Here is a 15377-nt window from a genome sequence, read left to right on the forward strand (position 1 = left end):
GATTGCCTGGTTGCTGTTGATGACATAGGTCAATCTGATTGAGGAGACTGGTAATCCTGATACGGGATGTCTACTTTGTTTCTTCCAGAGTTGCACACACATCTTACATCCACAATATAGGAGATTTTACATGTTCAAATATTGATTCATTACCACGCGTGGTACCAAGTAAGAGTTCTTCAGTACCTTCAAGTTCCCTCACACAGTCTCCCTCCATTAGTTTTGATACAGAAACCTCACCTCGGACTCAAACTTGCATCACACATGAACGCTTCCTCCTTTACTGGGCAACACTGTGACTTGAAAGAGCCTACTCAGGTATTAGTGGAAAAACTTACTCTTCATGCTTGGGGTCTAGGAGTAATATTGAGATGAACATCCTTACCTGGCTTGAAAGGTTCTTGACTTGCTGGGCATGAATGATCTCCGGAGTATCAACCACAGAAGTGAAATTGGCTTTCTCCATTTCTGCTGACTGCTTATACTTAATCTGCAAAAGAACACCCAACACTTGGGTAAATGTCTACCATGTATATATTTGGTTTCATTTGATTGAGAAGTGGTATTTCTTTTCCAAAAGGGTTCATTCATTTGAGGCCCTCTCTCTATATATTTTTCCTATTGTGTTCATAGCTTTATACTAAAGAGTGAGATTCAGAAAGGTTGAGTCCTGATTGTGGAAAGACTTACTATCTAGTATCTAGGGGCTGGGGAGGAGGGGAGGAGAGAAGTAGTGGGAGAGGAACCAGATAATCAACAGATAGTGAGGTGGGGATTCTTCACATATGTTAAGAGCTGGGAGCTGGACAAAAAAAACAATGTGGGATGTTAAAAACTACCTTTTATATTTAGGTCTTGAAAGGAGGGAAAGAACGAACTCCCAAAGTGTTCTAAGCAAGGAATTCTTAGTGCTGACTGCTGGGGCTGGTGGGGGGTATACTGACTAAAAACAAGACCAGGATATCTGAATCTGCCCCAGCCTCAAGCTCCCCGACTCCTGCCCTTTTCTCTGAATGTCTTCTGTTGCCACAGACTCAGAAAGACGGATGTAAAGAGGGTCCCTGCTCCAGAATGGATTCCACCAGACAGATGTTTAAAAATGCCACTATACACATATGACTGTCAACCAACCAAGTAAGATAATAGAAGGACAACACCGTGTCCCTGTAATCATTTTTTATTTTTTATTTTTATTTTTTTAAGATTGACACGAATAGAACCACTGACCTGACTGGCAATATCAGTAGCATTCCTGGCCCTCATGAAGTCAGGAGTTTCATTGGCCATGGCATTCAGGCCTCTTCCTTTGACTTCCAGCTCCAAGTCTCTCTTATATTCTTTCTGTAGTAGCATTGAAACGAGTTACCTACCTTCCACAACTGGGTGGTAAATACACAGTGACTGTGATTCCACATAATACACCACTACTTGGTTGCTGGTCACCTTTGCCATTCCCTGTGGTCAGATGCAGCAGTGACCACAGAAACCCATTCTACTCGTGATAACACGTAAGGCTTCATTCTGAATACTTTTTAGCAATCTCTAGTTAGAAAATCAAAGTAAAATGGAAATTTTAAATCTGGTTTGCTCCATAACTAGTGTTGAACTTAGGGGTACAATATTGTAATGTGGTGTTTTAGTTTAAGTGAGGACATCCAATGGATCATGGTTAAATCAAATACTACTAGATAAATAACAGATTATGGTAGTCACTAGACACAAACTGTTACAATAGCAACTCATCAGACATTGAGATCTATTTTATTTTATTTTTTTTTAAGGGTTTAATTTTTTTTTAATTTATTTATGATAGTCATATAGAGGGAGAGAGAGAGGCAGAGACATAGGCAGAGGGAGAAGCAGGCTCCATGCACCTGGAGCCTGACGTGGGATTCGATCCCGGGTCTCCAGGATCGCGCCCTGGGCCAAAGGCAGGCGCCAAACCGCTGCTCCACCCAGGGATCCCTGAGATCTATTTTATTTAACAGTTAATAACCATGTTGGATATGGAATTTGAAATTAAAAATTCTTTTTCCCTCTTCTCTTTTTTCGTGTAACTTGCTGGGAAGGAGAAACTGCTCTCTTAACTACATGCATGCGGTTGGCTGCGGGCCTACCTCATTGAGGATTTGAGTGGCGTTCTTTGCTCTCAGCATGTCAGGTGTGTCTTCCATTTCACTGAGACCCTTCCCGCGGATGCTTTCCTCTAGATCTTTCCTGTATTCTTTCTGTATCACAAAATAAAAGCAAACACCACTGACAAGAAAGCCTGGATTGTTCTTCTTAGGTGAAGAGCCCAAAGACAAAAGAACCCCTTCCAATTTTAAGTAGTTACAGTTTAGTGATTAAAGATATGCATAAAGGCAGGGAATCAGCTTCAACAGTTAATATTAAATAAGGAGCTAGTCATTAATAGGATGCTAAGGTAAGCACATTTCATTAGGTATTCAATTAAAAAATGAGAAGAATTAATCCAGGTGAGAGACTAGGTGGTAATACCAAACACATGTGAACCCAACTTGAAACCCACAGAAGTTAGATGGTGATGAAAATGGTAGAAGGAACACATTGATGAGCGTCATTAGTGCATTTATTGGGATCAAGAGGGAAAGAAGAGACCAAGTGGGCACTACCTCGCTGGCTATTTTGGTTGCATATTTGACATGTAATAAAGCTGGCGTGACCTCCAGGCCCGTGAGGTTTCTGCCTTTAATGGACTCTTCATACTCTTTCCTATATTCTTTCTAATGTGAGTGGGAAGGAAAACAGAAATTAAAAAAAGAATCTTTATTACAACTCATTTCTCAAACCTAGGAAGAAAAAAAATCACAACATTGTCCTTCCACGTATGGTCCCTTAACTGGATCATCGTTTTTGCTAAAGGTCACATATTTGAAAAGTTTCTGATTGTTCTGGAAATATTTTGTCTACAACAAACAGCCTCAAGGAGACTCAGGGGTGGAGCAGCTTTGTTAGGCTCATTCAAATGTCTAACACGCAGCTGGTGCTACTGCCCCACCGAAGTCTCACAACAGGGAAGGACAGTGGAAGGACACATGTGCTACCAAGACTCTGAATCCATTGTCATCTCTCCTGAGGCAACAGAAGATTTTACTCCTGAACTAAAAGTAAGTAAGGGCAAAATAACAATGCAGAGAAAGAAGAGCCTGACAGCAAGAAATGCAAATTTGGCCCTTTTCATAATCATGACTTATTATTTTTAATCTCTGAATAGACACGGTGGACAATAAAATGGAAAAATCCTATGATTTTGTCTTCCATTGAGAGAGTCACAACCTCCTCCCCTCCCCCATCTCCTCTCCAATCCCTGGACTAGGTAATCTCACTGGGGACTTGGAATAAATGTTGGAACCCCATTTCTATAATTTTTAATTGATATAATTTTAAATTTACAGGAAAGTTCTAAGACTATGTTAAACTTTTCATTATTTGGACTTCTTTGCACCAGAAAGCGCCACAAAGTGGTACTTTATTAACAGCCATTTATCTTTATAGTTGGAGATATGCCCCATGAAGGAGAGGTAAAAAGCAGTCCAATGTAAGTCTGCTTCCCAATGAAAACAGACTTCCTAAAATTCAAAATAAGATTCCATTCTTTTCTGCTGTTGGTTAAAAAGGGGAAAAAAATTTTTTAGATGCTTCTCTATACATTTCTAAAATAGCAAATATGGCATCTTGACATCTGATATTTTGATAAACATCTTGATCATTACTCTTTTGTTTGGCTTGGAACTTCCTATTAAGAGCAATCGAAAGCCAATGGTGGGTCAGGTCTTTGCAGAGGGAACTTTTCATTTATCAGAGACAAATTCATATCACATTCAATATAATTTGTTTCAAAGAATAGTTTGTTATATTCTAATGCTATGAAAATGAGAGTTGAAATAAAACATTTATGGTAAATATTTACTATTCAGAACGTTTAGTATAGTCGAACCATAAGATTTCTGAGATGGAAAAATTTTAGTGACCACAGGTTAAAAAGTTCCATGACCAACAACCAGAACAGAAGGCTGGAGACATGTGTGCAGAGCTTGTTTTTAACAGCTCGATGGTATATTTCTTGTGTGGTGTATTCTTTAGGACTTACGCCACTTTGCATCTGCTGAGACTCTTTGGCGGTGATGTACGTTGGTGTTTCAAAGTCCAACATTGGCTTTCCTCGTTCCTTTTCATACTTTTCTTTGTATTTCACCTAGTGGGGAAAAGCTTTATTAGATAGATCTCCTCTGGTCAATTCTCAGAGACCAGTTTAGGGATAGTATTTTTTTTAACTGCTATGTTAGTCCATTTGGGTGGCATTTCACGGTCACTCAAAACAGGTTCCTGTTGTGTTTCAGATCTAGAACCTTTTTGTTGTTGCCTGGGAGAAAACATCGTTACTGTCTGCAAGGCAGAATCAGGATTTGTGCTCAATTTCAATCCTTTGTCTCAAAGGATTACTGCAGAAGAACCAGCTGAGAGAAAGGCCGAGGTAAGGAAATGCAGTGGGAAAGTCACCCATCAGAGAAGGTCGGCCAAGATCGGATACGTGTAGATGTGAACGGTGTAACCGCAGCATCTGTCAATATTTCTAAGAAATATCTCCAGTTTTTCTTCCATGAGGACTTTTACTGGAGACCTGGGGTCTCAGTTTGAGAGAGAACACATACAACTTTCTTTATATGTCAATAATTGGATCTAGGTCACAACCCAACCATTGAATATGTGACCACATATTCAATGCAGCCAATAAAAGTTCATATAAAGATGAGAACTAGTTTATACATCAACCGACTTACTAATAAATCTGGCATTCTCAAAAGATCCCCAGTGCAATTTCACAAATACAATGTTCTCATCATTACAAATACATGTCCCAATCCAAAGGAGGTTGCAGCCACATGATTAGGACTGGGGGCAGCCCACAGATATTCAGAAATGGAAAGTCAGAGAGGCAGAGGCCCTTGTTCATACAGCATCTTCATGGCAATGCTCCATCTCAGCAATCTTTCTGAAAATAGAGACCTGGGGGGCACGGGCTGCTTCACAGCTGACATGAAGACACTCCTAGTCAGCCCTCTCAGTTAATGCCCAACAGGAGACCTAAATAAGTTATATGATAGCAAACTCCTTCTCGGAGTCCTTTCTTTTGAGAGTCTTAATTATTTTACAATTTTCAATTCCTTAAGTACCCAGATACTACAGTGGTAGGTCCAATCATGTCACTTCTCTGCTCAAAATCCTCCTAAGGCTATCACACCATTGCAAGGTTTCCCAAGTGGGGGTGCTGACCCATGAGAGCACTGGGGTTACTGGAAGGGCTCTGTCCCCCTTCTTGTAAAATAATCTTCATGCTTCCCGCCCCTGTCAGTGATCTGAATAACACACACTGCAGTGTACAAGCACTATTTCTCTAATACGTGTTGATGCTGTTTTTATAGTATAAAATTTTATTTCAAAATGCTGCTAAATTCCAAGCTCCCTTATACCTTAAAAAAAAAAAAAAAAAGATTTTATTTATTTGCTCATGAGAGACACAGAGAGGCAGAGACACAGGCAGAGGGAGAAGCAGGCTCCATGCAGGGAGCCTGACATGGGATTCAATCCTGGGGCCCCGGGGGCACGCCCTGAGCTGAAGGCAGGCGCTCAACCACTGAGCCACCCAGGGGCCCTCCAAGCTCCCTTATGTCTTTGGACATTTCCGTCCAGCAATGGTTACTAAAAACCGTAACTACCAATCTGAGAGGAATTCAGCAACATTGTTGACACTGCCACTGAGTATGCATCAGGAAAAGGTCCTGAGTGACTTACTATGCTCTGTAATTCTGTGGCCTCCTTTAGATGAAGCTGCTCCAGATTGTCAGGTATCATGTGGTAGTGCCCTTTACTCTTCTCATAGTTCTTCTTGTACTGGTACTGAGGGGAAGAGGGCGAAAAGGCACATTGGTGGAAAGCTGCTCAGCATTTCTGCTTTTCCTCGTAAGGTTAGACATTTACACAGCAGCAGCATCAAGACCAAACTAAAACCAGCAAACACTAAGTGGGGGGTTACAAAACCGCATCAAAGGAGGGAGACCCACGTTCAGTACTGACAGTGAATAAAGGACGGTAAACACTGCGATACACGGCATATTCAAAGGAGGTTTTAAAAATCAAGAAGTGAAAGATATTATTCCAAACCATGATTCTATGTCCTTAGAAGGAGAGAAGGGCTTTCGTTAACTGGAAAATAAAAAGTTTAAATATTTTAAGAATAAAAGCATTTTTCTATTCTGAGAGGGGTCACAGTCCGTGGGGACTTGATAGACAAATGTTGTAATTTGGAAAAATGCACTCAAACAAAGTAAATCTAGTGTCCCAGGAGCAGAGAAGGGGACAGAAGTATGTAGTAAGCGCAGCACACACACGGGTGAAACATGCTGGTTCCGGAGCAAACGACTGAGCTTACAGAACTGGCAAGCTGGCTTGTACTCAGCACATGGTTCATTATCAGCGATTCCTTCATGTCAGTCACAGGCTTGTGAAGTTTCTTCAGGTCAGCCTTATATCTCACCTGCGTGTGAAGCAGTAAGAGTGAAATCACATGAATGGGGACCGTTAAGCAGTACTAACGGAAGCCATGGTAAGACCCCCCTCCCGACATGCAGGCTGGAGATGGGGAGGAAGGGCCACACGCCTCGTTCACAGGAGCTCAAAAGCAGAAACAACTCGGGTGTCCACCAGCAGATGAATCAGCGGGCACACACCACGGGATGTGGCTGAGTCATAAGAGGAGATGTAGTTCTGACAAATGCTTCCACAGGGGTGAACCCTGAAAACATTATGCTAAGTCAAGCCAGACAGACAAAAGGACAAGTGTTGTATGATTCCACTGATGTCAGATTCTCTAGGAGGCGAACTCACAAAGTAGGTTATCGAGGTTACAAAGGCTGTGGGGAGAGAGAAGTGGAGAGCTAGGGCTTAAGAGGCGCAGAATTTCTGTTTGGGGAGATGGAAATAATGGCAGTAGCTGGACAGCACTGTAAACGTGACCGATGCCACTCAGCGGTACGTCTATTTGTTTATGTTAGCAACCTCCGCGTCCAACGTGTGGCTCAAAGTCACGACCCCCGAGATCAAGAGTCTTACGCTCTCCTGACTGAGCCAGCCAGGGGCCCCTCAACTGCACATTTAGAAATAGTTAAAATGGCAAATTTCACGTTATATATTTTACCCCAATTAGAGAAAACAAACAGACCATACCTCACTTGCGAGATTGTTAGCATCTTTCATGACTTTGTAGAGCTGGCTGTCTTTTGGGTTGTATTTTGGTGTTTTGCCCTTCTCTTTGTTGAAATTTTCTCGGTATTTAACCTAACAGCAAATGCAAAACTCCAAATTATTTCTCAACATCAATTAACTCAAAAACTGAGAAATGGAGGAACTAGAAATACAAAAGAATATGTTACATATAAAGCAATCATATAACTTATTATCCACACTAGGATACTCTTAAAAGTAATAGTTAACATAACCAGTAGTTACGTTGGGGCAACACGCAGTCGGGAATAGGACTGGGCGCTATCGTATTTGCCTTGCTCATTTTTATATTATCCAGGAGTGGGAAAGATAACCACCTCTTTTTAATGCGAAATAAAAGTAAGTGGAAAAGGCTAAAGGCTTTAGGCTACCTTCAGTGACCTCATGAATTTGATTTGGAGCCTTCGGACCCTGTTCCAAGTGGCATGTTCTAGAGGGAGGGGATGGGTGTGCACAGAAGTAGATCCTTCCACAAAGTTCTATAGCATTCGACGTGTTCCAACACAAAATCAACAGAAAAGAGTGTGACCTTGGTCAGTCCCCCGGGGGTAAGGTCAAGAAGGCAGATGAGAGAGAGAGAGGTGCTAGCTTGCTGGGGTCAGTCTTACATCACTGAGGGGTACATTCGTGTTCTTCAAAGGCCTCATCACAGAGGCGTTGTAAGGTGTGGCCCTGCGCCTCTGCAGTATTCTCCCCAAGCATCATCAGGCGGGGACGTCAGGACGGGGGAGGCCCACACGTAAGGAAGCCCTGGGCCCGGGGCCACACGGAGAAGCTATAACCCCGAGGCGAGGCTTCCACAGGAAGTAAAGTTTCTCCGCATCTCAGGTTTCACTTAGGACGAGAAATGCGGGTCATGAAATAATCACGGGGCACTGAGAGGTAGGAAGACAGAGTGGACTTGCTTGACCAATGTGATTTCATTGAATGAAAGGGAGAACAGGTAAACAGGTAAAACAGCTGAAGATGACTTATGGGAAAATTCTACAGGACAAGGCATTTCCCCTCAGCACCCTGGACACACCCCAAACTGTGTTTATTTATCCACGGACGTCAAGCCTGAGGAGGTTGGTTCACCCCCCAGTTCTGAGCGTAGTCATGCAATATACGGATGCTGCATGAAGAATAAAGGGGGCTGCATCTGGCTGGGTTCTAGAAGTTGGAATGTCACAACTCGCGCCTGTTAAGTTCCCACAGGTGACTCAGGGACGAATCCCGCCCCTGGAATGTAATCTCACTGCCTGAGGCTCCAGCAGGACCTCGCAGGCTGATGTGTTTGCTCCACGCAGACAGTGAAGCACAGACATCTAGAGACACCCCAACAGATGGAGGAGCGGAGAATGAGCAGAGCCTGCGGATGTCCGGGAGGGACAGGAGAGAAGGCCCACTCGAACCCTCTCACTTGTCAAAGCTCAGGAGAGCCCATCAAATCCTGAGCATCTCTTCCGTTGCTGCTTCTGCACTTCCGTGCTGGGGGTCACGCCGTCCTGCAAGGTTTGTCACATGAGAGCGGCCAACTGCCCATCTGTATTATTACCTGGCTGCTCAGCTTGGCTGCCTTCTTGGCCATTTCGATGTCTGGGCGACCAAGCATGCTCAGCCCATGGCTGCCTTCCTTGCGGTGCTTGGCTCTGTACTCCACCTGCATCAAAGACCACCGAAATGGGCAACTCGTTCTAAGAGGTGGGCCTTGTACCACCTGGGGGCAGTGACTTCTGGGCAGCAGGGACATGTCAACCCCACGCTTACCTCACTGGCCTGTTTGGCTGCCTGCGTGGCCTTCTTGATGTCTGGCCGGTCAGCCACCGTGGTGTAATGCAGGTTTTCTTTGGCATCTTTTTTGTAAGCGACCTTTATTTAGAGAGAAAGAAATGTTTACTCACGTGTGGGAGACATGCTGTCTTTAAAAGAGTCCTCATCGAACACAAAGGAACTTTTTTATTAAAACCAAGCCAATTTTTAAAACTACCACCCACTGGATGCCTGGTATGCACCAATTCGGGATCCGCTGGCTCACTGGGACCCCTGGGAGTGTAGACAGAGGGAACTTACATTGCTCTGCTTCTTGGCCACCTCCATAGCATGTTTCACATCTGGGGGCTCCAGCATGATGGAGTAGTTGGATTTTCCTTTCTCCTTGACAAACTTCTTTTTGTAATTTGTCTAAACAGAGCCAGAAGTACTTGTGTGAGCAGAGGAATCCGGGAAAAGAACTGTTTTAACTTGAAGACCTGTGAGATCTCCAGGAAAAAACACGGCTCCCATTTTGACATCAGTCTGGAACCCAGGCCTCTGGTCCATAATCTAGCTCCTCCTCGTCATTTCTGCCCTGGAACCCAACGCTTGAAACGCAGCGGCCTTTGGAGAACTGACTGCAAGCCAACAGGCTCTTTCATTGACCATTTCCAGCTTTACAAAATACGTAGAACCAAAGAGGGCTCATAAAAATGCAACAGCAAGATTATCGAAGCATTATTGCTAAGGACGGAGGGCGGGGATTTTACTTCTCTAAGACCGTTCAGCAGCTTAATGGTAGAGAGGCCGCTGTTACTCAGCAACGTGTCCTCGTCTCAACGCTGGGCTGCTAACACCCACCCTACACTGTGGACGACCCATCCCGCCGCCGCGGGAGGCCTCGTAATGCTGGGCCCTCCATGGACACAGCGGCACCGACAGTGGTGAGGGCCAAGCGCCACACACGAAAGCCCTTGCAGCCAAGAGCTTGTGCCGGGTTGGCCCGGATCCCGAGGTACCACAGGCTCGCAGCTGGGCACTTACGTCGCTGACGTGCTTGGTCACTTCCTTGACGTGGATGGTGTCCCTGGTCTCCGGCAGTGTCGTGTACGAGCCCTGGGCCAAGTGCTTCTTGACGTAGTCCTTGTACTTGTTCTGCGGGAACCCACAGAGGGCCTGTTAGGGCGTGTGCCTGGGGCCTGGCCGGGCGGAGGGGGCCACGGGGGGGGGGGGGTGGGTACCTCGGACACCAGGCGGCTGACGGTCTTCGCCAGGAGGATCTGAGGAGTGTCAGGCACGGCGTGGCAGGACCCTCGTTCCTTGACATGCTTCTCTTTGTATTTCAGCTGCAGGGGGTGGAGTCCTGCTTTGGTCCCTGGCCCGTGGGTGTGTGTTCAGTCCCCGAGCCCTGGGTAGAGCTCAGGACACGGAACCACGGTCGCAGCCCACGAGGGACTCGCTCAAGGCTGCGACATGGGAACCTCAGGGAACACACCGCAGAGACTTCGGCTCTTGCCGTGGGGCCTTCCTAGCAGGCAAGTGGGCCTGGCCCGGGTTCGGAGGGCTCTGCGGAGGCGGTGGCCACCCGGGCACGCGGAAAGCATACGGCCCCACGGAAGCAGCGTCCCTTGGGGAAGGCAGTGGGCCTCCGGCCCCAGCCCTGCTGCACCTCCGTGTCCCTGGAGGGCGGCCACCCACGGCCCTGCTGTGCCACTGTGGGGGCCGGCGCCCCGGGGCCAGGGCCCCACTTGCGACGGTGCAGCAGCACCTGTGTCCCTCTCAGGGGTACAGCCCTGGTACTTACGTCACTCTCTATCACGGAATTCCTCAGGGCCAGCACCATGTCTTTGTCGTCGGTCACAGACAGCTTGCAGCCCTTAAGGAATTCTCGGTCCAGCTTGTACTCAAACTGAAAGACAGAATAGAGGCCGACGGGGAAGCCAGCAGTTAATTTAATCTGTAGGGGACCCTCCTTTCCAGGGCACTGCAGGGACTTGCTGCTGAAACAGGGCAGAGGCTTCTGGGCACTCCCCCCAGCCCAGAAACCACCCCCCAGCCTCCTCACCCCCGACCCCCCCCCAGCCCCACACCTGCTTACCCCCATCCCCCCACATCCCTCCAGCCTGCTTTCCTTTCCCCCCATCCCCACAGCCAGGAACCCCCCCCCCCGGCTTGCTCACCCCCATCCCCCCCAGCCCCACAGCCAGGACCCCACCATACCCGGCCTGCTCACCCCCAGTCTCCCCCCAGCCCTGCAGCCAGGACATCCCCCCAAGCCTGTTCACCCCCCATCACTCCCCAGCCCCACAGCCAGGACTCCCCCACGGCCTGCTCACCCCCATTTCCCCGAGGACTGTGCAGCAGGTGCACGGCCCAGCTGGGAGGCCGGTGGAGGCAGGTCGAGCCCCCCCCCCCCCCCCCCCGAGCTCAGGTGAGTTAGGGGCTCGCGCAGCCCCGGGAAGGCCTCCCTGTGTTCCCCTCCAGGTGAGCCCCCGCCCGACTGCGCCCCGTCTCACATCGCTCTGCTGCAGGGAGGACTTGGCGGCCTGGATGAAGTCTGGCCGGTCGGGGATCCACCTCCAGTGGGCCTTGTTGGCTTCGTACTGCTTCTTGTAGTCCAGCTGCGTGGAACGAGGTGGAGAGAAACCATTCCCTTCAGGGGCTGGGTTCGGAACCGCGCATGGCAGAAGGACATGGCCTGCATTGCATGCGGCCACGACCCACGGGCGCAGGACGTAGCCCCGGTCAACACTTCCGTGCAAGTGGTGCGACCGGTCAGCCACTTAGGTCATCTCAGGGGACTGTGAGGTCTCACAACAGGGGCTACACGTGTCATAGGCCTGGGGGTGAAATGACTGTACGCCCCCCTCCGCCCACGGCTTTACCATCTTCAGAGCCAAGGACTTAACTTGTAGCTACACGCAGGCTTGCTCCCGTTTACACCATAAATTCCCAGTGTTTCCTGAACACCAGGCACTTTCCTGAGCCTCACCACTCCCACTTCTTCAATCTTTTTTTTTTTTTAATTTTTTTATTATTTATTTATGATAGTCACACAAAGAGAGAGACAAAGAGAGGCAGAGACATAGGCAGGGGGAGAAGCAGGCTCCACGCACCGGGAGCCCGACGTGGGATTCGATCCCGGGTCTCCAGGATCGTGCCCTGGGCCAAAGGCAGGCACCAAACCGCTGCACCACCCAGGGATCCCCCCACCTCTTCAATCTTTTCAACAACTGCCCGAAACCATCCAGAGGGTTCAATGAAATGCCTGCGGGGAGGCAGCTAGTACTCGGAGGAGCTGGAAGGCAAACCGGCCTCAGAGGGGCTGGGCCCTTCCTGGACCTTCACCCGAGCTGGGCGGTTGGCTGCCTGGGGCCAAGTCGGAGGCAGAGGAGCACACGGATTTAGCTGGAGTGTCCTGGGAGGAGCCTGCAGTATCAGCACGTTCCTTTCCTCGCAGTATCAGCACGTTCCTTTCCTCCCCCACTTTCCTCCCTGCTTTGTCAGGTATAATTTGCTCTACCATAAAATCTGCATGCTTCTGATGAGATTTTCACGAGATTTACTTTTGATGCCCTGAGTTTTCCCCCTACAAGAATCCTAGAGGACGCCCTACACCCACTGCCCAGGTTCTGCATCGGACGCTGCGCTGCATTTGCCTTTTCACCCGCTCCTCCTGCTGCCCACCCCTCAATCCATCCGCGGGACTCCTGTGAGCTTCCTCCCACCCTACATACCGGAAGGCATTTGCTGTCCTGATTAGGAGATGTTGTCTCGGGCACTCGTGGGCATTCGTTGGGTTATAATGGTTCTGTTTTTAACCATTTACATATTTTTTAAAAGTTTCTACTCATCGAAATGCACAAAAATATTTCTGTGGTAGAGGCTTTAAGGTGTCGTCCTATGCGCGTGTGTACATGCACGCACACGTCTGCACAGAGAACTCTGAGCAGGAGAAAGACACAGGCCAACTTTGGACAGCCTCAAGTGACTAAGACGTGCGTGCTGTCCAGAAGCAGCAGGTTATAGAGCAGGGCAAGAGGAAGACACAGAGGGTGGAGGGAATGAAGAGATGGTGAGACACCTTCCAAATGTGACCTTTCCAGAATTAAATCTATTTCTCGGCCACCTAGCTGAGGAGCTGAGGGGTGTGCCACCTGGGGCATGGGGTTAGCCACCCTGGCTCTTCCCCGTTCTCCTCAGAACCAAAGGCTGCTTTTAGATTCCAGGGTCATTTATGTTCCTGGATCCTAACCCATGATCCAGACTCACTGGAGCTCAATCACTGGAAGAGACGTAAAAGGAGGTCACGTGTCCTGCAGAAGCTGGTGAATCCCCCCATTAGACTTGGGAAGGTTTCTGGAACTTACGTTGGTGTTGACCTTGTAGGCGTCCTTCGCTGCTTTGATGTGAACAGCATCTGGCACAATGGTGCAGTTGGACTTATTTCTTTGGTAAACTTCTTTGTATTTCAGCTGTGGGAGGAAGCACAGTGACGAGGTTAATTTTTATAGCAGCCTACTAAACACTAAAAAAATAAGAAACTAAAACCATGACTACAGTACACGTTTTGTAAGGAGGACTAAATCTGCTGTGAAGAAAAGAAATGCAGCCACGCACTTTCCAGTCTCAGATCTTAAAAACTAGCTCCCCCAGAACACACTGGGTATGTCCCCCAGTGTCACCATAGGATTTACGTCTCCCAGGCTTGACTGAAAGGGCCACGTGTGTGGTCTCTTCCCCAACTCAGAAAATCCTGAGCTTAGAACACCTTGAAAACTGCTGATGGAGGAGAAACTTCCCCCCACTGCCTCCGCCATGGGGTTAGTCTTGTCCTCCATCTGCGCCCCCACAGTAATGGCTGTTACAAATCATGTCGTAACTCCGTACTTAACCAGTCTTCTTCCACTGGGCTGGACCCCTTGAGGGCAAGGACTGGGTACCAATAAGTATTTGACAAGTGAAAGAACTGATGGAGGACATCGATTACCCTTATTGCTAGAGTCAGACCTAGCAAGCTGGGTCATGCGTGGGTTTGGATGGGACAGACAGACAGGGAAGGCTTGGCTTCTGCGGGCCTACCCCATCCTGGGCCTGGCATTTCTAGCTTCACCCCTTCTATTACTCTTAAATACAGGGCCTGAGGCATTGCTGGGGCCTTCTCACTACTTGTTGCAGAGGATTTTAGGTTTTAAGTTTTACTTATTTATTTGAGAGAGAGACCAAGAAGGAGGGAGAGAGTGGAAGGAGGGGCCGAGGGAGAGAATCTTCAAGCAGACTTCCCGCTAAGCATGGACCCCAACGAGGGCTCGATCTCACAATCCTGAGATCACGAATGGGGTGGAGACCAAGAGTCGCATGCTCAACCTACTGGGCCACCCAGGTGCCCCAAGGATTTTAGGTTATTTACTTACTTAGGTTTTATTTATTTATTCATGAGAGACACAGAGAGAGAGGCAGAGACTCAGGCAGAGGGAGAAGCAGGCTCCATGCAGGCAGCCCAATGCGAGACTTGATCACAGGACCCCGGGGTCATGCCCTGGGCTGAGGTGGCGCTAAACTGCTGAGCCACCCAGGGGCCCCAGATTTTAGGTTTTAACGTGGTTAAGTGTGAAAGTAAAACTGTTCTAAGGAAGCCCCAGAGAATCATAAAAATCATAGTTGTCTGCACTTTGCCATAGACCTAACAATCAGTATCTTTAGGGGAAAGGCTGGTAATCCATATTTTTCATCAATATCTCTGGTTATTGTTATAATCGAAGTCTGGAGAAATGGACACATAAATGCTACCTTTTTCTAGCATGAGAGGGAATGGGCTGCTCCAGAGAAATGATCTGATATTTATGAACAAGTGATATTTACATTTGAAGTGCCATTGCTTAACATAAAAATATTAAAAAATATTTTATACATTCTGCTTTCATAAACAAAACACTAGGTGTTTTAAAATATTTTTCATGGCAACTCAGGGCCAACAGTATGAACATATATCTACCAAAAAATTCCTGTGCACCAACCATAGTCAAGGCTTTGGGGTAGGGGTGAGCTATTCTACAGCTGCCCTTATGCTGTTCTTCCTTGTACCCACGTAGCCATGGAGTTCTTTAAAATTTTTAATCTATTTTTTAAAGCTAAAATGGAGATAGTTTTCAGTTAGAATCTAGCTATATATCTGAAAATTTATTAATATAATTTCTCCTCCAATTCAGAGTATTCTAATTTAATGGCTATCTCGTTCCTCTGGGTCAAGATGAAGCTTACAGAATATTAGCAGTGTTCATGGCACACTGCATTTTTCAAATGCCTCAACAATACCACAATCCGCCCTCTCCCGTCTTCGC

The 15377-nt window shown here is 47.4% G+C and overlaps 1 protein-coding gene across 1 annotated transcript in view; it reads right to left on the minus strand.

The window, feature by feature from the left end:
* The window catches only part of NEB (nebulin), a 200311-nt gene that overhangs the window by 22664 nt on the left and 162270 nt on the right, over positions 1–15377 (minus strand). The window contains 16 exon segments of the mRNA XM_038565199.1: positions 386–490; positions 1228–1341; positions 2118–2228; positions 2634–2744; positions 4112–4216; positions 5815–5919; positions 6452–6556; positions 7246–7356; positions 8840–8944; positions 9052–9153; positions 9355–9465; positions 10081–10191; positions 10278–10382; positions 10841–10945; positions 11553–11657; positions 13407–13511. Coding sequence (XP_038421127.1) covers positions 386–490; positions 1228–1341; positions 2118–2228; positions 2634–2744; positions 4112–4216; positions 5815–5919; positions 6452–6556; positions 7246–7356; positions 8840–8944; positions 9052–9153; positions 9355–9465; positions 10081–10191; positions 10278–10382; positions 10841–10945; positions 11553–11657; positions 13407–13511 — 1716 coding nt within the window.

Source organism: Canis lupus, chromosome 19 (genome assembly GCF_011100685.1).
Source record: "Canis lupus familiaris isolate Mischka breed German Shepherd chromosome 19, alternate assembly UU_Cfam_GSD_1.0, whole genome shotgun sequence".
In the NCBI taxonomy this organism is placed as follows: Eukaryota; Metazoa; Chordata; class Mammalia; order Carnivora; family Canidae; genus Canis; species Canis lupus.